The sequence below is a fragment of the Xenopus laevis genome, chromosome 9_10L (genome assembly GCF_017654675.1).
Source record: "Xenopus laevis strain J_2021 chromosome 9_10L, Xenopus_laevis_v10.1, whole genome shotgun sequence".
In the NCBI taxonomy this organism is placed as follows: Eukaryota; Metazoa; Chordata; class Amphibia; order Anura; family Pipidae; genus Xenopus; species Xenopus laevis.
In genome coordinates, this window is record NC_054387.1 from 135,875,703 (window position 1) to 135,900,659 (window position 24,957).

General features: G+C 45.6%; 3 protein-coding genes across 5 annotated transcripts; all 3 read right to left on the reverse strand.

Moving 5' to 3' along the window:
- Positions 1 to 2,267: 2,267 nt before the first annotated feature.
- On the reverse strand, positions 2,268 to 9,585 carry LOC108703912 (calcium-binding protein 5). 2 transcript variants are annotated; one of them, XM_041577059.1, is made up of 7 exons: positions 9,397 to 9,585; positions 5,518 to 5,664; positions 5,030 to 5,060; positions 3,941 to 4,084; positions 3,119 to 3,228; positions 2,567 to 2,714; positions 2,268 to 2,439 (listed from the first exon to the last, which is right to left on the reverse strand). In XM_041577059.1, exons 1-7 carry the CDS (start codon positions 9,472 to 9,474, stop codon positions 2,414 to 2,416), a joined length of 684 nt encoding a protein of 227 aa, XP_041432993.1. In that variant the 5' UTR covers positions 9,475 to 9,585; the 3' UTR covers positions 2,268 to 2,413. The 2 variants fall into 2 exon arrangements, with proteins under 2 accessions (XP_041432993.1, XP_041432994.1); XM_041577060.1 differs by lacking the exon at positions 9,397 to 9,585 and adding an exon at positions 7,167 to 7,443.
- Positions 9,586 to 13,944: 4,359 nt separating this feature from the next.
- On the reverse strand, positions 13,945 to 18,492 carry adprh (ADP-ribosylarginine hydrolase; the record flags this gene model as incomplete). The annotated part of the gene is given in 8 exon segments (NM_001094795.1): positions 13,945 to 14,346; positions 14,609 to 14,823; positions 14,933 to 15,116; positions 15,424 to 15,503; positions 15,622 to 15,727; positions 15,796 to 15,894; positions 17,427 to 17,650; positions 18,194 to 18,492. Coding segments are annotated over 8 exon segments (1,080 nt in total). The 3' UTR covers positions 13,945 to 14,185.
- A 942-nt stretch (positions 18,493 to 19,434) lies between these two features.
- prodh2.L (proline dehydrogenase (oxidase) 2 L homeolog) lies at positions 19,435 to 24,860 on the reverse strand. Of its 2 annotated transcripts, NM_001089659.1 has the most exon segments (10): positions 19,435 to 19,824; positions 20,217 to 20,305; positions 20,397 to 20,507; positions 20,687 to 20,853; positions 21,111 to 21,257; positions 21,423 to 21,503; positions 21,664 to 21,747; positions 22,690 to 22,810; positions 23,098 to 23,291; positions 23,669 to 24,176. In NM_001089659.1, coding segments are annotated over 10 exon segments (1,401 nt in total). In that variant the 5' UTR covers positions 23,906 to 24,176; the 3' UTR covers positions 19,435 to 19,654.
- Positions 24,861 to 24,957: the final 97 nt, after the last annotated feature.

Below are 24,957 nucleotides of genomic sequence, written 5' to 3' on the forward strand. Positions count from 1 at the left end.
TAAATAAAAGTCAGTACAGGTAAATACAGATAAATAAAAGTAAGTACAGGTAAGTACAGATAAATAAAAGTCAGTACAGGTAAATAAAAGTAAGTACAGGTAAATACAGATAAATAAAAGTAAGTACAGGTAAGTACAGATAAATAAAAGTCAGTACAGGTAAATAAAAGTCAGTACAGGTAAATAAAAGTAAGTACAGGTAAGTGCAGATAAATAAAAGTAGGTACAGGTAAGTAAATGTAAGTAATCTACCTAATCATTAAAGGCCATGCAATGTAACACCCATAGAGGTGCCCATATTATAATAAAGCTGCCTGTGCTGAGTGGGTGCAAACTTGTATCAGTGTCAGGAATGTGAAGTTGGCTCGTCCAGGAGCTTACACTCTAACCCTATACATAATACACTGGGGCTTATTTATATATATTTATATATTATCAACTCTGGGCAAATTTTACCTATAGCAACCAATCAGTGATTAGCTTTTTAAAGGCAGCTGCAGGTAGAACAATGAATGCAGCAATCTGATTGGTTGCCATGGGTTACAAATCATTGGGGGGTTCCTCTTACAATAAGACCTCCATGTCTGTGGCTCATCATTGGTTCTTATTGGCACAAGTTGTTTATTCCAATGAGAGAGAAATCCCCATCAGTCACTTACTGATTTGGGTCAAACACAAGAAATCAGAGATTATCTGCCGTCATGTGACCCACATTCCTCCCCCCCCGCCCACGTAACCCCCGGCAGGTAGATGAAAGGACAAGTAAGGACGTGACACACAGGGAATGTAGATTATAATGTAGTTTAATTCTGCCCAAACAAATGAAAGGTGAATGAGACAGAGAGGAGAGAGGAATCAGATTAGAGAGTCGGAGCCAGTATTGAGACACCCACGGGATACAGAGACCTGTCTCACCCTCCACCCTTAAATCTCCAGGAATCTTCATACCACTTTTATACAAAGGGTTAATGGCAGGGTGAGTGGGGGCAACTGGTGGGGTAATTAGAGAGGGTTTGTTATTGGTACTTTACTTGCTATAGAGACAGAGAGAGAGACACTGACTGACATAGAGACAGTTAGAGAGAGAGATATAATAGTTAGAGCTATAATGGCTGGTATAGAGACAGAGAGAGAGAAATAATGGCCTGTATAGAGACAATTAGAGAGAGAGAGATTAGAGGCATAGTGACTGCCATGGAATTCTCTCTCTTGCCTGGATGGGTCTCAGTGCAACTCTAGGTCTCGTCCTCTTGTTGGAGGGTCGGGGGCTGGAGGGGTAAATCCCAGGGGTAGAAATATTCTCTGTGGTGCCAAAGAGCAGGAACAACTCAAGTTTCCTGGGGGGGGCAGAGAATTTGGAATATTATAAGGAAGTTGAAGAAGATAATTGAATATTCTCAGTAATTGAGTTATCTGGGAGCAGATTCCCTAGAATGTGACTGATACCTTGTGTGCGCTCTCTCTCTCTCTCCCTGTCTCGCTCTCTCTCCATCTCTCTCTCTTTCCCTGTCTCTCTCTCTTTCTTTCTCTCCAAGTCTCTCTCTCTCTCTCTCTCTGTCTCTCTCTCTCTCTCTCCCTGTCTCTCTCGCTGATACACAACTTTTAGGGATGTGTAATATTTCCCTTTAGTTTCCTCTCTTCGTTGGTCCCTTTATAGACACTGTTGGAGCATGGGACTCCCTTTATCAAGGATTTTGTTGCTGTGACCTGCAAGATGGGATCCCCGGAGGAAAGGGAGGTCTCATCTCATCAATGATCAGTCTCATTACATAGTTCAACACTCTCATGAGGAGGAGACAGTGAGAGGGGCAGGAGGGGGTTCTGGTAGCACATGTGTGTCTGGTACATTGGAACTTGTATTGGTATTATTAAACCAAGAAGGGGTTAATGGCTTCATTTGAGGATCACACGAAGATTCAGATTTCCATTCCCAGCACCTTTGGGATCAAATGTCTCGATACAGAAGGGCTGAGATCTGGGCTTGCTCTGTACATGGCCCATAACTTGCAGAACTGTTTGAGATACTCAAGATGCTCCTCAGGCTTTGGGACAGACACCACCCAATGGCTTATATGTGACTTTGGCAAATGCTTGTTGAGACCAGTAGCCATTTAGATCCTTGTTTTCACTTTTCTAACTGCTCTAATCCATTCCAAGCTAACTGTAACTCCTGAGTGAACCTCCATATACAGGTGAACAGCCAACCCCAGCTTTCTGACCCTTCTGAACCCCCAAACACAGGAAGAAAAATGCCAAGACCCGACATGTAATTAGAAAAACATGTTTATTTATTGATGAACAATGAAAAATGAAGAGGGAGGAGGTGCAATGGCTGCTGGGAATCCAAGGCCCCAAGATGACGAATGAAAAATCAGAGATGATAGATGACTGGTTTATTATTTGGGGAGGGGCATCAGCGTGACATCATCCGGACAAACTCTGCAATAAACGGTGACAGACAAGTTTATTATTCGGTTTCACCACAGCTGCTGGAATTCGGCTCAATCAGGAAAATGACTTTATAAGGGAAAATAGGGACTTAGGCACATGGAACAGGGGCACCTGCCTTCAAAATCCACCGTTCCATCTCCATTCAGGTCTGCCTCTCTCACCACATCAGCGATCTCATTACTGGTTAGATTTTCTCCCAGAAGCCTTTGCATGGCGTGTTGTAATTCATCCAATGTGATCTCTCCATCCCCGTTAGCATCAAACTGTAGGGAAGCGAAATCATGAGCCAGTCAGGTCCCACCATGTGCCAATTCTATGTTTCTCCATGACTTCTCTAAAGTCTTTGTATGTCCATCAAGACCAAGATCAACACACACACAGATGGAATTTTGTAGATACTCTGTATATCTGCCATTCATGTGACCTCCTGGCCTTCACACATACAGTACTTAGATATTCAACAGCTACACATGCTCAGTTTATTTGGATTGCCCCAGCTTTGTCTAATTAAGAGATGAACACAACTCTTCACAAGTTTCCAAACTTTATATGTACCATGACACCATGATCAAATTTAACCTAAACATGAAACTTTATGTAGAAGTTTCAAGGAGAAGAACCTGAAGCCGTTGGCTCATCTGTGCTTATAATCAGACAAAGATCTCACCTCTTTGAAGGCATCTCTCATTTCTTTCATTCCAATCATCCCAGCTGTCTCTTCTAGGAGCTTAGGGGTCATCAGGTCTACAAAGTCTTGAAAATCTACCCGACCTCCAACTGGAGAAGAAAACAGTTCATGAAAAATTGGGAAAACAATTTTGGAGAACATTGGGAAAGTGCTAACATGTCCACAAAAGGAAAGAAGAGGAGTAATACAAGATTCTGGATAAAGAGAAGACAGGTTTAGGATCAAGTAGAGCAGATAAATAAGTTAACTAACTGAAAAAAAGAGGCATCGAGTGTTAAGATGTTTGGAGAATAGTTCTAACATGGACACAAAAGGGAAGATTAGAAATGATAAAGCACTTTGTTTAAAGAGAAGCTTACAAGTCTGGGATCAAGGATAAGAGACAAATAAGAAGAAAGTGCCCAACCCCCAACTGGAGAAGAAGAGAGGTCTTAAGACATTGGAGAAAAATAACTTTGAAGAACATTAGGAAAGTTCTAACATGAACACAAGAGAAAACATTACATAGGACTTGGGCTAAGGAGAAGATTCCAAGTTTGTGGTCAAGGTGAGCAGATACAGGTAAAGAAAGTGCACAACCTTAAACTGGAGAAGAAAAGAGCCCACAAGATATTTCGTGAACATTTGGAGATTTCCAACAAGGACAAAAAGGAGAAACTGAGAAATAATCAAGGCCTTGGGTTAAGGAGAAGATCTCAGGTTAGGATCATGAGAGCAGATGAACAATATGAAAGTGGAGGTCAATGTTCCAGGGTAAATCTGTGGACCAGGAAAATCTTATTTCGAGGCTTTCACACTCACGGTTCATGTTGATTTGTTGGGAGAGTTCAATGAGCTCCATCTCAGTAGGCATGTACCCCATGATCCGCATCAGGTTCCCCAGGTCCTTGCAGGTAATAAATCCATCCTTGTCCTTATCAAACTCCACAAAGGCATCTCGGAGCTCTGCAGGACCCGAGAGAAGAAATAAGACACAGCTTAATTCCACTCGTGTGTTGTGAAGGAATGTCCAACAATGTGATAATAGAGGTTTGTCTGGAGACTTCTTGCTTTTAGTCTCTAAAAAGCTGTAGGTTTTGGCTCATCAACCCTAAGCTAAAGACTAAATTAAATAATTTAGAAAACAGATACATTGTATGTATGTTCTATGGTATAGAGAAGCCTGTCATCACATTGAGGAGTGTTCAACCTACTTGTATAAAATGACTACTTTACAGAAGACCCCAGAGATGCGGCTTTTCATCTTTGTGAGCCATAATCATCACAGTGATACTTCCCCTTTAAAGACCAATGGAAAGTGATATGCTCACATTTCTACTGCTCATACCTGGACTGTCTCCTACTCACAGGATTTGTATTGGAGGAGATTTACAGAAATGTTGTCGTCTGGGTGGCAGTTTTATGATTACTATATTTTATTGCTAATGATAAGGATTATGGCTCTTAAAGGGGAAGTGAACCTAATGATTAACTTAAATAACATTCAACTATCATGAATCAACTGCCTTTCAATTTAATTTCTTTTTTTGTAAGGGGGAAAGAGAAACATTTTCAGGCTTTTCAATTATCCAACTTTTATATCGTGTGGATTTTGTGTGTCGTTGCAGCTGTTATCTGGTTACTAGGCACAGTGTCCCCAGCAACAAGGCATTTGTTTTAGGAATATACGTTAAATATAAAGATATTTAAAAAATCATTACCCGATGGGCTGTTTGTGGGGTGGAGTGGGGCCTTGTAGGTAAGTGTGTAGGAAGTTATGGACTGTTAGCAACATTTTCTAAAGGTTAACTTCCCCTTTAACATGAAATTTATAATGTGGGAGCATTTTCGCATGGAGGGTGCAGGGAAGGAGTGTTTATGGGTGCTTGGCTATGGACATGGGAACGTTACCTTCAATCTCGTCGGCGCCCAATTCCCGATACTGGGGGGAAAGGAAGGACATTTGTTAGAGAACGAGAGTCACCCCCAAACTCTTCACCTGCTCCAGGGGCAACTAGCAGAGCACATGACCAGACCCCTGACTTCTGTTGGGAAATGACTAAATGACCAATCAATGGCTCCAGATCTCAGCCTGGGACTCGCAGCAGGAGTGAGTGATTTGCAGCAGAGACAGAAAGAGTGAGGCTGAGGGAAATGTATTAGTGTAACAGTGAGGGCAGGTCCATGGTTTTGTCCAATATACACCTGACTCCTCTACCTTATATTGATTAGCAGCAGGGGGACTACACTGTTACCCCGTGCACTAACACACACACACACTATGGGGCACTAACACACACACACACTATGGGGCAAATGCACTAACACACACTATGGGGCACTAACACACACATTCAGCTCTGCCCCAGTGATGTTGGGACCCCCAGTCTGTCACTCACCCCCTGTTTTTCAGCAATGCCCTTTCGCAGGAAGATACAGGCCGGGCCCAATCCTTGCATTGCGGGTCCAAGAGTCAGAACGGGCAACGACAAATCAGTATCCGACACCACCAGCTTCTGGCGGAACCGCGACACCGCTCCCACCGCCTGTAAAACAAAAGGTCAGACGGGTCAGTGACCTCCTGAGAAAACACCAGGGTCACCGGGTCAGTTTCGAGGTCTCTGTCGACCCCTCTGTTTGTTCAGATAATGACAGTTTGGCTTCTTATTGATCCACAGCCTCAACTCTCTCCTCTCTGCCCCTAATTGGGGTAATGGGACCTTTCCAGTCTCCAAAAAAGCAGTCAGACCAGTCCCTGGATCAGCTTGTGATTTATCCCCATAATCTAAGGGACTCTGATCCTTCCTTCCGCCTGTCTAATGTAACTGTCTAATGTAACTGTCTAATGTAACTGTCTAATGTAACTGTCTAATGTAACTGTCTAATGTAACTGTCTAAGGTAACTGTCTAATGTAACTGTCTAATGTAACTGTCTAATGTAACTGTCTAATGTAACTGTCTAATATGGCACCTTTATGGGATGCACTTCTGCCCTATAAACGTATCTACTAGTGAATATATATTTATATATATAGTGATCCCCTTATATATTTATATATAGTGATCACATCCCCCTTATATATTTATATATAGTGATCATATCTCCCTTATATATTTATAGATAGTGATCATATCCCCTTATATATTTATATAGTGATCATATCCCCTTATATATTTATATATAGTGATCATATCCCCTTATATATTTATATATAGTGATCATATCCCCCTTATATATTTATATATAGTGATCATATCCCCCTTATATATTTATATATAGTGATCATATCCCTCTTATATATTTATATATAGTGATCATATCCCCCTTATATATTTATATATAGTGATCATATCCTCCTTATATATTTATATATAGTGATCATATCCCCCTTATATATTTATATATAGTGATCATATCCCCTTATATATTTATATATATAGTGATCATATCCCCTTATATATTTATATATAGTCATCATATCCCCTTATATATTTATATATAGACATCATATCCCCTTATATATTTATATATAGTCATCATATCCCCTTATATATTTATATATAGTCATCATATCCCCTTATATATTTATATAATGATCATATCCCCTTATATATTTATATATAGTGATCATATCCCTCTTATATATTTATATATAGTGATCATATCCCCCTTATATATTTATATATAGTGATCATATCCCCCTTATATATTTATATATAGTCATCATATCCCCTTATATATTTATATATAGTCATCATATCCCCTTATACAGTATATTTATATATAGTGATCATATCCCCCTTATATATTTATATATAGTGATCATATCCCCCTTAACAGTCTCTTCTCCAGTGTAACCAATCCCAACTTTCCCCATAACTGATCCCTTCCATTCCCTTTATCAGCTTAGTCGCTCTCCTCTGTACTTTCATTCATTCATACTCTGTTTCAGAACTGGAGCCCGAGGCTGCATTATATAATCTGGGTGGGTCCCAGGTAAAGAGACAATATGTTGGTAGGTCCTTCTCCAATGTCAGGAGCACTTACCTTTCTGTAGAAGCGGGACACCTCTTCTCTATAGAGAGCACCAAGTAGAGAGGGTTTAGCAGAGAGAAGAGATAAAGGAGCAGTGGGGGGAAGATGAAGAAGAAGCAGCAGTGAGTGAGGATTTTGGGGAGAAGGAGACTTTAGAGGTGCAGGAGTGAGGCTGGGGGAATAAAGGTGCCAATATGAATAAAAGGAGAGAAGGGCTGAGACTGACAAGAGACAGGAGAGAGAGGCTGGAGCAGAGGAACTGATGGAGGAGACTGAGTGTATTGGAATCAGAGATCATAAGACGGGGGGATAATACAGATTATATCACATGTCACTCCAGGCATCTGTCGAATTAACAGCCCCCCCTCCAAACTGACATCTGTCTATTTAACCAGATATTGAAAGTAGAACGGGATGAATTCCTGCAATCAGGCGCAATCTCTCCTTCTGACCTTTACTGCTCCCCCCCAACTCCCAGCCACCCGCTGGCTCCCGGCTATATAATATATGTAAGTGATGTATTTAGTGAGAACTCTAGATGCAATGCTCTACACTGAAGGACAAGTGAAGGAAATCTGTTAATCAATGATAATCAATGCCCCCCCCCCCCTGAGATGGTGATCCTCTTGCTGAAATATGCACCATCCCCAGCACATGGGAAAGTATAATAGAACATTAGTGAGGACAGTATATTTGATACAGTTCCATCAAGAGACAAAAAAGGAAGGTGATCCCTGCCCCACAGAGCTTACAATCTAAATGGGTGGATAACCTACAGGCCTAAACAGGATTGGAAAAACAATTGACAGTGGGTGTAGTAATGGGGTTTACAGAGCAGGGCAATGTGGCTCCCAAACACCAGGTGGTGGCACAGAGGAGTCAGCAAGAAACATACAGAGACACGAGAGAAGGAGTGAGGTGGAGAGCAATGAAGGGACCTCAAAGAGAAATATTTTGTAAGGTTTAAGCAATGACAAGGAGTTCAGCAGCAGAGGAGCCTGGATATTCTCCCTTACATGAGAGGAGGACAATTCTTGAAGCAAAGGCAAACTACAGTGGGGAATGGTAGGATTTCAGGAGGACAGTTAGTAGTACGTAGTAGAACATCTGCTTGGCTTTCTCAAAGAATGGTGTATTTAATAAGAACAGCTTTTCATAGAATGATGAGAAGTTGAGACAGAGAAAAGTCTTGATGCTAGAAGAGATGTTAAAGAGGGAAAGCTTTGGAGATGGGAGCATATTAGCTGTGGAGACTTGGAAATGGAGAAGATGTTGGACATGAAAGAGGGGATACCTTGGAGATGGAGTAGATGTTGGATGTTGAGACTTGGAGGTGTAGGAGATGCTAGTCTAGACAGTGCCATTGGTGGAGGTGACAAGGAACTGACATCACTGTATTTATACACTTACTGTTGGTAACACATTAGAATCTCATGATAAAGGACTTTGCTTTGAATCATCTCAGTTTTCTCACTTGCCACGTGTTGTTTAGCCCGTTTTTTAACATTTTGCCCATTGGGTGGGGAGCACTTTAACATATGCAATATTCTATTTGGCTGTTTATGCAGCAAATACTCTTATGAGACACTTGGCTTAAAGTTTATTATAATTATATGCTTGGGCTCTTTTAGTGCGGGGAGTGTAGATGTTGGATGTGTAGTCATGGATGTGGAGCAGATGCTGGACAGTAAAGGACTTGGAGGTGGGAGTGTATATGAAAAGCCTTGGATGTGGGGAAATGTAAGGAAGTGAAATACTTGGAGATGGAGTAGTTGTTGGACGTGTAGTCATGTAGGTAGAGGAGATGCTACATAGTAAAAGATTTGGAGGCTGTGACATATTAGACAGGGAAAGCTGTGGTTGTTAAATGGAAGAAATGGAAGACAATGGAATAGATGTTGGATGTGTAGTGATGGAGGTGAAGGGAATACTAGATAGTGAAAGACTTTGAGGTTCTAACATATTAGACAGGGGAAGCCTTGGAGGTTGGGAAATGGAAGAAAATGGAAGACAATGGAGTAGATGTTGGATTGGTAGTGATGAAGGTGAAGGAGATGCTAGATAGGGAAAAAATGAGGTTGTACCATATTAGAGAGGGAAGCCTTGGAGGTTGGGAAATGGATGAAAATGGAAGACAATGGAGTAGATGTTGGACACATAGTCATGGAGGTGGAGGTAAACAGTGATGGACTATGAAGACTTTGAAGCAAATTTGGGATGTGGAAGCCTTGGAGGCACTAACCTGTGGCCTGCACTCCATTGTATTGTAAGGGCTGTGGATCCTGATATTATTTCCCATCATGCTCTTCACACTCTTCATCCCAGCATAGAACAGAATATGTCAAAGCATAATGAGCGTGTCCATACCCCCAGTTTGTGCTGTATATAAGGGGCACCTGCTGTCTGTATGTCTCTAATCCCTTGTCTGGGAGACACCTACCTGGGGCATGAGAGTGACCTGTGTGTTGAAAGAGCTCTGAGTGAGTGTCTCCCTGGTGAGACCGTGCCAGACAGAAGGTGTGACAGTGATAACTGTGCCAGGGGGAGGGAGGGTGACAGATGGAGACACGGTGGGGTCAAGTGGAGACTGTAATACTGAACTTCACACATGGCACAGATTGGACTCGTGATTAGAGAATGGACTTGTTCCTGGTAACCTTGATCTTATCAATCTGCTGGGGATGTGGGAGGCTCTAAGCCCTGAGTTATTAAGGTCTCACACCCTGTATAAGAGCGCTGGCACAAATAAGACTCTTCTACACAATATCCCATGTTTGTGTTGTACACAGAGAAGAATTCCAGGGCAAGTCGTGTCCATTATAAATAAGGGGGGTGAATGTCACGATGGGCTCTTTTGTTCTCCTGGGCCCCCACCTACAGTTAACGCGTGTTTATTGGCGAGGGAAAACCGTATAACAGTAAAATTCTGCTCTGGGACAATAATGTGCAGTTTTATCACAAGCGAGTCTTCTTCCTCAATGCAGGAGGCAGGGACCCGGAGTCAGACAAAAGCCTGAAGGTGGGCAGGCCGGGCAAACACAACAGAACTAATACTAATGTAACTGATACATGTTCTGTCTTTAAATCAAATCAGTACAGCAGAGAATGTTGGGAAATGTAGTTCAGAAACAGCTGGAAGTGTTGTTCTTAGGGTTAATCTGGAGGCACAGCAGTGGGTGATTTGGGAGAGAGCTGCTTTCTCTTGCTTTGTTACTGCGGCCTCTAGTGGTTGGAAGGTGCATTACACGGAATCACAGTCCCACGCACTGAGAATTAAAGGGCATTTCTATAACATGTATTTTGTCTTGGGGTGAAGTAAAGGGTTGGGATTTAAAACGGGGCCCAAGTCACACAGTATTTTACGGAGTCTAATTCAGGCAGAGGAGACCTCATTCCCCAGTCTCTGCTCTCTGGCAGGAATCATATCCATTCTTGTGCCCTTTGGGGCATCTGTATATGGGGGTCTGTGCCCTGTGCCAGGAGGAGAGGGTCTCACAAATCCCCCTTCTTTATCAAGAGAAGCTCAAGCACATTAGTAGTCCATCATTTTTATTAAATTACATCAAAGTAAAACCTTCATATTCTAGATCCACAGTGTCAAGGATTAGGGAGGGGGTGCTGGGGAGGTAGATGAGGTGAGTCCTTGAGACAGGAGCTCTATGTCCCAATGGGGACACGTCAAGGAAAGGCAGGAACAGGGTGACAAGGGCGGAAAGTCACAACAGAATGGGGAGCAGACTGAACATGAACAAGGACGGAGCGAGTGTAGGTCAGATCAGGAGAGCAGACTAGAAGGACAGGACGGTGCGGGCGTAGATTGGGAGCAGACTTGAGATCGGGAGCAGGAGGACTGGAGCAGAAGGGAGGGCCCCTGATCCCCATTCGAGCCCCTGAACCCCCATATAGGCCCCTGAACCACCAATGCGGGCCCCTGAATCACCAATGCGGCCGCTGAACCACCAATGCGGGCCCCTGATCCTCATGCAGGGCCCCTAATCCCCATATGTGCCCCTGATTCCTCAATGCAGGACCCCTGAACCACCAATGTGGGGGTCCCTGATGCCCATGTGGGCCCCTGATTCTCCAATGCGGGCCCCTGATCCCCATACAGGCCCCTGAACCATCAATGCGGGCCCCTGAACCCCATGCAGGGCCCCTAATCCCCATACAGGCCCCTGGTTCCCCAATGCAGGGCCATTGAACCAACAATGCAGGGCCCCTGATCCACCAATACAGGGCCCCTGACTTGCAGAGGGGCCTGGCCACTAGCCCACTAGTTATTTTTCTAGGTTTGGGCCCTGTCTGGTTTTCTTAACAAGTCACAAATGTTTGTTTTGGTACCTTGTAGTAGGGCCCTGGTCCCCAATTTTTTTCTTTCTAGGGAAAAATGCCTTTTGTTTTTTAAAAACCTGTTAGGGATCTCCTGCACACAAATGTTTTTTTAATCAATGTTCTCACCATTGTTTTTTCATCCTGTTATGAAACTCTTGGCCACCAATTTTTTTCACCCTGTTAGGAATCTGCCCACCAATTGTGCATGTCTGTGATTACCTTTGATTTTAATTAGTTCTGAGACATAACGTGAACCGTTGGTATTTAGCGGGAGTGGCCCAGCTGTTTGCATGGCGCCATTCTCAGCCTTGAAGTCCTCCTGCTGAACGTGAAGACGACAGGTAAGTATCGCACTTGCTGTTCTTGTTTTACATCTGTTGTCACTTGGCTTTATTAATACAAGTTTATTATCGCTTAGGGGCAGATTTACTAAGCCTCGGGTGAATATTCGAATTTCAAAAATTTCGAATTTCGAAGTAAATTTTTGGATACTTCGACCATCGAATAGGCAACTTCGACATCGAATTGGACTTCGACTTCGATTTGAACGATTCGAATAAAAAATCGTTTGACTATTCGACCATCCGATAGTCTAAGTACTGTCTCTTTAAAAATCCTTCAAATTCAATACTTCGCTAAATTAAACCTACCGAATTGCATTATAAGCCTATGGGGACCTTCTTCAAGCATTTCCTACATTTTTGGCATTGAATAAAAATCCTTCGATCGATCGCTGAAAATCGATCGAATGATTTTTATTCGGTCGATCGAATGATTTTTATTCGGTCGATCGAATGATTTTTAATCGGTCGATCGAATGATTTTTATTCGGTCGATCGAATGATTTTTATTCGGTCGATCGAATGATTTTTATTCGATCGATCGAATGATTTTTATTCGATCGATCGAATGATTTTTATTCGATCGATCGAATGATTTTAATTCGATCGATCGAATGATTTTTATTCGATCGATCGAATGCTTATTTTAGCGCTAAATCCTTCGAATTTGATATTCTAATTCGAAGGATTTCAATTCGATGGTTTAATTCGAGGGTTTTAACCCCCTCAAAATGTGACCCTTGATAAATACCCCCCTTAGTGTCGTTATGGTCATTGTATCATAGCTGTTCTCTTTAGTTCTTTTGTTAGTTGTGTACTTTTTTGTGCATTTTTTGTCGAGTAAAAACACAGAAATATATATTTACCCCCCAAAACCATATATTTTTGGAAAGTTCACATCCTACTGAATCTAAAATAGGAACTTATGCCTCTCTGCTCTAATATCTGAAAATTGCCTCAAAGCTTTAACTTTCCAGCCTCATATCACAATGTATCTTTGCGTTCCATGAAAAAGCACCCAAATTAGGATCAAATTTATTTGCACTTTGGGTTTTCTGACATCTCATAGGACTTTTACTTGGCTTGCTATCATCTTTACAGTTGGTTTTTTTATATAAATATATATAGTTTTTGCATTTACAGGCCTAGCTGCTTTGTGGTGCCTTGTGTTTAGCTGTTTTCTTATTTTAACTTTGTCTGCTGTGGGCTTACTGTAGAGCTTTATTTTTTGTAAACTTGCCCTTTATTTATTTTGTTGTGGGTGTTGGTACTTTTGCTAGGATTTTGGTCCCTAGTGTGATACCTTGAAACTTTTGCACTTGTGTTTATTTCAATTACTTTTTCATTTTGCCTTGGGTTTTGGTCCTTAAAGGAGAAGGAAAGGGTAAAACTAAGTAAGCCTTATCAGAAAGGTCCATCTAAATATACCAGTAAACCCCCAAAGTAATGCTGCTCTGAGTCCCCTGTCAAAAGAAACACCACACTTCTTTCCTTCTATTGTGTACTCATGGGCTTCTGTATCAGACTTCCTGCCTTCAGCTTAAACCTCCAGGGCTAGGGCTTGAGCATGCTCAGTTTGCTCCTCTTCTGTAATCTGAGCCCAGAGCAGGGATAGACTCAGGCAGGAAGTGATGTCACACCACATTAATACTGCAGCTGCTATCCTAAACAAACAGAGAGTTTCTAGAGCTTTTTACACAGGTATGGTAAAGCATTCTACAGAATAAATATAGCATTCTAGCTTGCACTATTGCAGCTAATCTATTGGCAATAAAATGCCTCCGTAGCTTTCCTTCTCCTTTAATACTGCAGCTCCTATCCTAAACAAATTTTATGGCAATAAAATGTTTCGGTAGCTTTGCTTCTCCTTTAAGGAGTCCACCTTGATGTGGTGACAGCCTTAATAATCCTTTTGCCAAAATGATTTTATTTACTGTTTCTGTGCTTGAGTCCATGTGACCTTTGTACTGGTGGGGTCGTTGTTAGGGGGCGGGTCGTGAGGGGGGCCCAGAAAAGTTTGTTGTGTGGGGCCCCGTGATTTCTGATTCCTGTTGCAGGATCACTACTATGGAGGGTTGCCGTGTTTTAAAGGAATACACATGATATCCAATATGATGTGGGTTCATTTAGGGCCCCTTCCTGCCTTGTGAAAATACGGCTATTTATTTGGTTATTGTATATTACAGGGCAAATAAAACATTTCTGCAACTTTGTGAGACATTAAAGGTTAATAAACAATCAGTCCTTACTCGCTATACATTGTTGGTGCCGCATTCTTAGTTTTGGGGTCGGAGGGGCGGGAATATATTTTGGACAATGAAGAGCCGTTGGGACACATTTCAAGATCCAGGTGGCAATTTAGTTGGAGCTTCCCCATGTCACTGCATGAAGAGCATCAGCCACACGCTCCAGTCTCTGTCTGTACTCCAGTTCTATGTAGTTCCCCTGTGGTACCCCCGAGAGTCCATAGTGGGCTCCCCAACAGCAGCCGGCGATCACTCCTGTGGAGTCACTGTCACCTGTAAAGAGAAATCTCAGCATCAGCCCAGTGACATTGAACACAAGAAGGAACAGCCATGAATCTCCAGCTATTGACCAGTATGAGAGTGAGGGGCCAGTGCTGGAGATAAAGAACTAAAGGCAAGTGCTCTCTCTTGGCCATGTTGTGACTCACCAGCATCTTATATCAGATACACAATGGACCACAACCTGGGGGAGGAGCACAAATCCTTCATCTCAGGATGTTTCATTGACAATAGTTTGAGGGCAGCACAGAAATACCTCCATGGAACATTGATCTGCTGCACAGCTCCTCCCATGAATCTCCAGCCCCAAGCAGTGCATCATAGGCTATCATTGGGGCATCATGTCCACTCCTTCCGGCCCAGCCATCTAGACTCCACTTGTTATACTCCACATCCCGCTCTGCAGCTCCGTAAGCCGATGGAAAGACTGCTGGGCCTGAGCCTTGTGATAGACCTCTCTCTGATAGGTACCTGTAGGAAAGGGAATGGCTGAGGCTGATGGGATTTCCATCTTATGTAGAGGAACAATGAGATGGTCGGTAGCAACGTTTTAGGACATGGAAGCTGCAGTGTTTCTCACCTCTTCCAGGACTCTTGGAAATACTCCCAGACTTGCACATGCTGCCCTGGGTCGGTCTCCGTGCTCTGCACATACTTAAGGGCCAGTGGTATGGCCTCCAGCAGGCGACATCCCCACAGCTCCAGTGGGACCCCTTGCACAGAAAGTGCTGTGAAGAGAGCCGAAGCCAGAGAGCCCAGGTACCCTGAGAGACACCGGGAGTAAAGGGAGGCATCAGTGAGAGAAACAATTACTAGAACATTAAACCAGATGGTTCAGATGTTCTTCTGGGTCTTGCAAGGCTCATCTCCATTACTGTGAGTAGTGAATGGGACCAACACTCATAGAAACCTGGGAGAAACGATTACTAGAACATTAAACCAGATGGTTCAGATGTTCTTCTGGATCGTGCAAGGCTTATCTCCATTACTGTGAGTAGTGAATGGGACCAACACTCATAGAAACCTATGAGAACCAGTTCTGCCCCAGAGGACACTGGGATTGCCCCATACCTGTGGGGTGATTGTGTGTCATTTTCCCACTCTCCACACTGACGGCAACCAGCTGAGGCAAATCCGAGGGCCGAGGAAACCTGTAATCAAAGGTGTAATTGTTACACCCCCATAATGAGCCCTTCCCATGGCTGTAGCCCTATCCTTTTCTATTATTCCCCTTGTTGCATTAATACCCTCCATTATACCCCAACTCACCTCAGTCCAATACACATGGCTCTCATTGCTGCCCCACAGCCAGTGGCTGAAGGGTTAAATGGAATCCTGTAGCCTCCTGGCTCCCCTGGGTGCAGCTGAGAGGTCCCTGGGTGGAGTTATATCTGATGAGACTGAGGAATTAGCATAGAAATAATATGAAAGGACTTCACTTACCCAGAATGCTGGTGGGTCCAGGCTTCCTCCCCTCCATATCGGACATGGCTGATACGTATCTAGAAGCAAGTTCCATATACAGATCCTCCTGCAGCTTCCCTGCACCACAACATAATGGTCACACAAGCCAAACAAACTGGAGTTCAGAGGAATTCTGGGAATTGTAATTATAAAGCTGCTGGAGCACTGAAGGTTCTCACAACTACTCCTTTATTTTACTTCCTTCCTCCAAGGCTGGATACCCCCCCATTACTCCAAGGCTGGATACCCCCCAGTTACTCCAAGGATGGATACCCCCCATTACTCCAAGGCTGGATACCCCCCAGTTACTCCAAGGATGGATTCCCCGCGTTACTCCAGGGATGGATACCCCCAGTTACTCCAAGGATGGATACCCCCCAGTTACTCCAAGGATGGATTCCTCCCGTTACTCCAAGGCTGGATACCCCCGTTACTCCAAGGCTGGATTCCCCCCAGTTACTCCAAGGCTGGATACCCCCATTACTCCAAGGCTGGATACCCCCCGTTACTCCAAGACTGGATACCCCCCGTTACTCCAAGGCTGGATTCCCCCCATTACTCCAAGGCTGGATTCCCCCCAGTTACTCCAAAGCTGGATTCCCCCCCGTTACTCCAAGGCTGGATACCCCCCATTACTCCAAGGCTGGATTCCCCCCATTACTCCAAGGCTGGATTCCCCCCATTACTCCAAGGCTGGATTCCCCCCATTACTCCAAGGCTGGATACCCCCCCCAGTTACTCCAAGGCTGGATACCCCCCATTACTCCAAGGCTGGATACCCCCCCCCCAGTTACTCCAAGGCTGGAAACCCCCCATTACTCCAAGGCTGGATTCCCCCCATTACTCCAAGGCTGGATTCCCCCCATTACTCCAAGGCTGGATTCCCCCCAGTTACACCAAGGCTGGATACCCCCCAGTTACTCCAAGGCTGGATACACCCCATTTACTCCAAGGCTGGATACCCCCCAGTTACTCCAAGGCTGGATACCCCTCAGTTACTCCAAGGCTGGATTCCCCCCATTACTCCAAGGCTGGATACCCCCCATTACTCCAAGGCTGGATTCTCCCCAGTTACTCCAAGGCTGGATATCCCCCAGTTACTTCAAGGCTGAATTCCCCCCAGTTACTCCAAGGCTGGATTCCCCCCGTTACTCCAAGGCTGGATTCCCCCCGTTACTCCAAGGCTGGATTCCCCCCAGTTACTGCAAGGCTGGATACCCCCCAGTTACTCCAAGGCTGGATACACCCCATTTACTCCAAGGCTGGATACCCCCCAGTTACTCCAAGGCTGGATACCCCTCAGTTACTCCAAGGCTGGATTCCCCCCATTACTCCAAGGCTGGATACCCCCCATTACTCCAAGGCTGGATTCTCCCCAGTTACTCCAAGGCTGCATATCCCCCAGTTACTTCAAGGCTAAATTCCCCCCAGTTACTCCAAGGCTGGATTCCCCCCGTTACTCCAGGGCTGTATTCCCCCCGTTACTCCAAGGCTGTATTCCCCCCAGTTACTCCAAGGCTGGATTCCCCTCATTACTCCAAGGCTGGATTCCCCCCGTTACTCCAAGGCTGGATACCCCCCAACATCCTTACCATAAAGAAGAGACCCACCTGTCCCAAGACTCTCAGCCGTCGCCAGATGCAGCACTGTGTCATCACTCACTGGCCAATCAGGGAGAGACGCTCTGATACTGCCCAGCCCCCCCAACTCTTGCAGCTCGTTGTGTATTTGGGGACCAGATTTGCAGTATTCCCACAGCTGGTTCCTATAACCCAGGGCATCCCCCGCGGCACTCAGGAGCATGGCCGCCCGGTACAGATCACGGGAAGGAGGGCTGCAACACATGGATGTAACTAAGGATCCCGCAGAGGAATAATGGACTTATTGCATCATGATATTACTCACTGTTATGTCATTACTCACTGTTATGTCATTACATGACAACTCCAGGCAACAGAATAGGATCCAGTAATATTCCCTATAAAATCGTCATGCTGCAGGCTAAAATGCCACTATTTACTATACTGCAGTGGTGCTTATTATATATAATATATATAGGCTTGATTCTAATGTTAATAGGGAAAATACATAAAAATATAGGAAGACCGGTATTTTTTTTCAAGAAAAGGTGTCAACCCTAAATATATACATAAGCAGTGCCAACTTACCTGTGTAATGGCAGAGACATATAAAATCCATACCCTGCATGGCTTATTAACAGTTAATGTAGATGCACGTGATGTGCTTCAGATTTAAAGGGGCAGTAACCCAGGGGGGCAGGAGGGGCTGTATTAGTCGCAGTAGTAGTAGGGGAGGGGGTGGGAGACGCAGCAGAAGTCACAGTATAGGGAGACAGTGCAGTACAGCGAGTTCTTACTTGGTTTCCATGGTGAATATCTTGCAGTGTCAGTTCTCCTGGTGTGACAGTTGGTGCAATATAATATACAGATATATATACAGATATAATACAGATATAATACAGATGTAGCTTTATAGCGTAATCTCTTCTTCTTTGCCTGCACTTGTCTCTCCCCCCAGATCCAAAGTCTGTTGGTTTCTTTCTCCAGCCCTTTCTGCTGCTGAACTCATTAGGCCTCTCCCTTCCCTCCCCCAATCGTTAGGCCTCTCTGTGTCTCAGCCCCATTGAGTGCACTTTCCAGGCTCAGCACATTCCCTTTCTATATCAGGACTCAGTCTGGGCACCGGCTATTCCACCACTGGCACTGCCCAGGGCAAAGGTCCCGCGCAGCAGCAGCAGCAACTCCCTTTCTGGCTTCTTATTAACAAACCTTTCTTTTTCATGTCTCTGTATACAGGATCCCGAGAAGTATTTGTGCAAGGGATCAGCAACCTGCAGCAAAGGCCTCTCAGTGCATGCTGGGAATTGCAGTCCAGCACTCTCATTGGCTCAGTTCAGCTTGGCCACACATCCCGTGTTCAGTTGTGCACCCATGGGTGCTTCTCATTGTGTTTCCTGTGTATAATATTGGCATGTGACCATGGCACCTTCCTTTACTGTGCAGTCTGCAGCACCCTTGGAATTGCTCATTAATCAGACACGATGGGGGTGTCTCTGCAGTGCTTGCCAAACATTCGCTATTTAAAGTGGGACAGACTGGTTTTCGTGTCTATAAGCTGTTGGTCCTGTATCCAGGGTCTCACTCACCCTAGCAACCAGGCAGGGGTTAGAATGAGAAACTGGAAGCGCAGAGGAGCTCCCATGTGGCACTGCAAGAAATACACTGGCTGCGGCACTCGGAGTCATTTATTGTGCCAACAAACTGGGCAACATTTCGGCCCAACGCCCTTTCTCAAGCCCAAGACGTTGCCTTGTTTGTTGGCACAAGAAATGACTTTTCTCAGGATTCCGACTGCTGCAGCCAGTGTATTTCTTGGAGCTACAACAAGCGGTGAGTTATAGTTGAGCATCGCCCGCATTGTACCCATGTGGCACTGTTCACATCTGCACCCCTGTAATTAAGGACCCCCAGGACAACTACTGTCTGATGTCTCTCTTGGTCATTATTCTCAGCACTCGGGTTCAGTGCCGGGGCATTTGTCTGGGTATAAAACCCCTCTGGGCAGGACATGGTGGAACTCTATAGACCACGTCACTTCTACGGTAACAAACTGCATTTATTTGGGCACCATATCTTGGGACAGAGAATTAAAAGGGAGCAGATAAAAACGAGGGGTACATAACTGATATAAGTGAATGTTTGGAAGTTCATGAGGTCTAGAGCCTTTTATTCAGTTCCTGAGATTTTGTATCATTAAAAGCCCAATAATTCCAAGTGTCTAACTGGTTCTGTGTGTAGGTCTCATTCATCAGTTGGCTCTAGCGCTGGTTAAACAGGCGTCTCTTGAGCTCCCGTCGGAGGAGGTCTCTCTCTTTACGGATCCCCTGCAGGACACTCTGGTTCTCCTGGGCTCGTCTGATCAGATAGGGAAGGACGGAATCCACGGATCCATACGGGAGAGACTTATAGACGAGGTAGCCGGCCTGGCCTGGGAACAGAATACCAGTTAGCCACATAGTAGACAAGCAGGTCTCATAACTGCCCTCATATGTCTCATAACTGCTCATTTATCTGCCCCAAATGAGAGGAACAAAGGAATGTCCAGCCCAGTGAAGGAGCCAAGCCCATGTACAGCTGGACATACATGAACCAATGAAATCATACTCATGAAACACATGTGCACTGCCCGGCCAATCCCGACCCATGAATCCACACCATGGATATCGGTCAGTTCATTGGTCGGGTGATGCTTCATGTTGGCCAGTGAATGGTGCAGGTGAGGAGCAGCAGTATTTGGCCACCTCTCCACAAGGAATTCCATTAAAGGAGACATCCCATTGGGCACATGGAAAGACACGGGTCACATGTCTATAAACATACCCAGCGTCAGGGACACGTGGTCACACATGCCAAGCAACTGGCCAAAGCTCACAGACCCGCTGCCCTTGTCGATGCCAAGTTCCGCCATCCTGCAACCAGAACGCAGTTATGCAATGAGCCCGTAACATCTGAACGGATCGGCAACAGAACCAGTAATTAGCATTATCTCTGGGTGCCTACCTGGTAACTGCATGGAGAACCGACTCCTCGTTGTGACTGGCTACGATGAGGTTGTGCCGCTGCCCGTTCTGGCCAATCAGATCCAGCATTTTATCCAGGGAGCGCTGGTAACTAAGGAGACATTACAGGAACCATAATGCAAGATATTACTGGGTCACAAAATAATCCCTGCAGCTGTACAACTGTCTGTCCTAATGGAATTCACAGGAACTATTTTTGGAAAAAGAAATAGCGACTGATTAAACAACTCCCCGCCCCCTCTAGAGCCCATTGTGCCCCTTGCCCCTGACCTTCTATTGGTGGCTTCCCAGTCGTGCTGGATGGGGTCAGCGTAACCCTTCTGTTTGGACAGTTTCCGCTCTTTGTCCATGTAGGCGCCGCGCACTAACTTCACCCCAAAGCAAAGGCCGAGGCTCCGAGCTGTGTCCAGATCCAGAGAGAGGAGGGAAAAGGAGTCCTGTGGGTAAAAGTCACAACAATGGGGGGCTGTTCCTGCTGAACTGTACTTAGTACTGTACTATACGCAGTGTTGGACTGGCCGACAGGGATATCAGGAAAACTCCCGGTGTAAATCCATATAAAAGACTAGGAGGATAAAGAGGTTGAGTGAGGAGAGGAACGTGGACCCCTGGTCTGAGGTTTTCTGCTGAGCCCCTGACATCCCAGTAGAAAGTTGACTATAAGTACCAGGGAATCCTTCACTCTATCCCATACCTTCAGGTAACACTGGTAGGTATTCCAGATCCAAGGCTCTGATTGGTTGCACTGGGACATCATTGCCATGGTAACCAGACTGAGTGCAGGGTTCATATAGGTGTATTCTGCATCCACCAGGACACGCACCCTATTGGCTGTTGCATGCTGGGAGAGAGAAGAGTATGTAAATGAAGCAACATTGCCCAAGTCTGAGGAGTCGGACCCCCTGCACCCTAGCCGCTGTTTAGTTACAGGTACCAACCCCCTGGCTCCGATATTGACCAAGAGCCGCACACCTCCTATTTTATCTTCTTTCCATCGGTTCCTCACCTTAGCGATGCGGCTCAGTCTCCGCACAGAGTTCCGCAAGTGACTGTTCTCTCCCTCCGACAGGAAGGAAAATGCGGATTCCTGCAACCAACGGCAGAGAATGGGTGAGGAACATGAAGGGTTAAACAGGCAGCCAATAGGGGAGAACAGTCCCAAGGAACAAGTCCAGGAGAGAAGTAAGAGGCAAGAGAAGATATGTATAGGGTATATATAGGGTGCAAAGGCCTGAGTGGGCACTCACCTTCCCCTCCATGATTGAGACAATGCTTCTGGGACACAGCTGGGGCCCATTGGATGGGTGGGAGAGATGCACAGACAGCAGCTTCTGTGGGGGGAGAGGAATGTTAAATTCTATTGGGGAAACAGTCAGACTTTTTGTCAGAGCTCTTACCTAGACCAGTGAAGGTGTAACATGTTGCACATTCATGATCCAGACCAGTGATCCAGACCAGTGATCCCCAACTAGTGGCCAACTCACCAACCCCTTGGATGTTGCTCTCAGTGGCCTCAAAGCAGGAGCTTATTTTTGAATTCCAATTCAAGTTGTGGTTGCAAAAAATAGGGGCTACCAAATGGTCATAGCACTTATTTTGCACCACACAGGAACATTTTTCATGCTTGTGTTGATCCCCTATTACATTTGATCTACTGTAGATCTAGATCTAGACTGTAGGCTTTTTCTTGGTCCCCCTCTCTTACACTCTAACACTCCCACAGTCTAACCTCTGCCTCTCTCTCTTCTCTGTACCTTCAGATCTGCCTCTCCTACATCCTCATCTCTGTGTCTCCTGCACCTTTATCTCTACCTTTGTGTAGTCATCCCAGCTTCTCTTGTCCATTCATCTCTGCCTTCCCTCTGCAATTGTCTCTGCTCTACCTACCCCTTCTCTGTCTCTCCTGTGCCCTTATCTGTCTTCCATGTGTACTTCTTCTCTTTCTCCCCTGAGCCTTTCTCTTTCTTCCCCATGTCATTCCTCTCTGTCTTCCCTGTGTCCTTCTTCCATGTGTTCTTCTTCTCTGTCTGGCTTGTACCCTTCTCTGTCTCTCCTAAAGTCTTCTTTGTTGTCTCCCTTGTGCCCTTCTTCTCTGTCTTCCATGTGTTCTTCTGTCTGCCTTGGTTCCTTCTCTGTCTCTCCTGGGGTCTTCTTCGTAGTCTGCCCTGTGGTCTTCTTAACTGTCTCCCCTGTGTCCTTCTCTGTCTCCCTTTCCTCCACTATTTCTAGGGTGTCTCAGCCTAACAGTCAGGTTCCGCTCAGTCTCTACTCACACACAGTTCGGCGCTCATGAGAGCAGTGATTTTCAGTTGCATCATGGGTCGGTCCCCCCCAGCGGCCGAGAGATCCACACAGTCCAACATGATCGACTTGTTCTGCTCGTACCAGCGCTCTCTGCAAGAGACTCAGTATCAAACCTATTTCTGAGCCACAAGCCAAATATCCAGGGCACGTGCCAACATATGTGGCACCGGGATAAGTCTGGAAAGATCTTCATGTTTGTGTGAAGGTGACAAATAAGGATCCTTGTTCTAAATAATTATCCTATAAAGACAGTCTGATCTCCAATATCTTTCTGATCATGAAAGCTGCAATGTTACTTTCAGCTGCAATACCCTGTGCTAACCAGTAGGTGTATTGCTTCATAAAGAGCATTTTTTTGCAAAAATAATCAGTCTCACCCGCTTTTGGCTTGGCCCAGATCTTCCTCAATGGGCACTGCCAACATGGGATGGATGCCCAACTGCCTCAGTCGATCCACACACACTCGGATCTCTGGAAGGGTCTCCCCAGCTACAAACTGCCCATATACTGAGCCCTTCATGCCCCACTCAAAGAGACGGCGGCCCAGGAGGCGACGAGAGACAGACAGCATCTGCAGGGGACATGGGACACATCGGGCCAGATTATGGGGGTGCAGGTACTCACTGGCTCAGCAGCTGCCTCTACCAACCTCCCCTCATTACCAGCCCCAAAATATTAGGCCAACCCTTGAGAGAGTGCCCATTGTGCTTGTCAGATGGTGGAAAAGTCAATGTGGGATGGAAATTCCATCTGGAACTGGGTGGGAATAGAACTGCTCAACCAAAGACTGAGATCCCTCCATCCACTGCCCACTCACCTTCTCTGAGTGATTCTTGATTCTTTTTGATGTAACAAGTGGGGGTTACCCCAACTCCCCAGAATGAGCACATCCCTCAGCAGAAGTGATTCATACAGATATTAAAGGGGAACCCATTCATCCCCACTTACCTTCTCTGAATGCTTGACCAGACTCGGGAATGAGCACATCCTAAATATCAGGAGCCCACGGGCCACTTCCCAGCTGCTCTTCAGTTTAAATACCCCCCCATCGGAGAAACTCAGAGCCCCCTGAGCCTGGGCAGCAGCCGCCGTACTGTGGGGAGAGCAGGAGGGTGGAACTGTGGGCCAGACCCCAGAGCAGAGCCGAGGGGACCCGAGTCTCAGGTACCTGCCCAGGAGCCGCATGTTGCCCACCAGTCTGTGCCGCGTGTGTTACTCACACAATCATTAGATAAAGTGTAACCGGCTGTGAGTACAGGAGGAGGGCAGCCCCCAGCCAATAGAAAGACAGGAAACAGCACGGGGGGACGCGAGACACCAGCAGCTGTACATCGGGTCCTGACCCCTTATCAGTCAGTGAAAGTTTAACAGGTTATCCCCAAATTACCCAATATGTAATGTTTAGAGTCTCAGTGCCACATGGAAGTTGCTGAACTACAATAGCACTGCTGTCAGGAGGTGCTGGGAGTGGAGACTCTCGCGCAGAAGAGCAAAACTCTAGGGCCCATTTATTCACCCCCTCACTGTCAGTTTGTCATTAACCTGCTGCCACGACTAATTAACTCATGTTGTGCTGATCTGGGAGGCGGCAGGTTTAACATTCACTCTGGACACAGGGAAGGGAGCAGACTCCATGTAAACACAGACAGTCCCTGAGTGGGGGGGGCAGATAAAAACAGCCCCTCTGTCCACAAAGTGATCCCCGGCCATACGGGTGGCACAAGGACAGGGGAGGCTGCCACTCAAACTGGGCACCTATTTACAAGCAAAGACTCTGCATGACGACAACACTGAACTACAAATAACTCCCAGAGCTCAGTGCATTGTGGGAGCAGGACTGTGGCTCTCACTCATACACCGCTGAACTCTAGGTACATCGGATTTCTGCATGGAATCTACACAGGTAGTACCGGCCCTTTAATAAGATATGAAAGAGTGGGAACTCTCCCATCTGGCCCCCAGGAGACAGGTGGGGCCGCTCTCAGGGGGAGGAGCCCCAGGAGACAGGTGGGGCCGCTCTCAGGGGGAGGAGCATCTGGACCCAATGTGCAGGTTACAGGTCTGAACATTACAGGACAGATTTATTCTGACTGCTTCTACCCACAAGTGTCATGGATAAAACCAAAGACTGGTGCTGAATGAAGCAGAAATTGGTGCGGTCCAACTACAAGGCTGAACGCAAAGAATGAGACACTGGAGTTATACTCCGAATAACGTCTATAAACAAGTACCGAGTA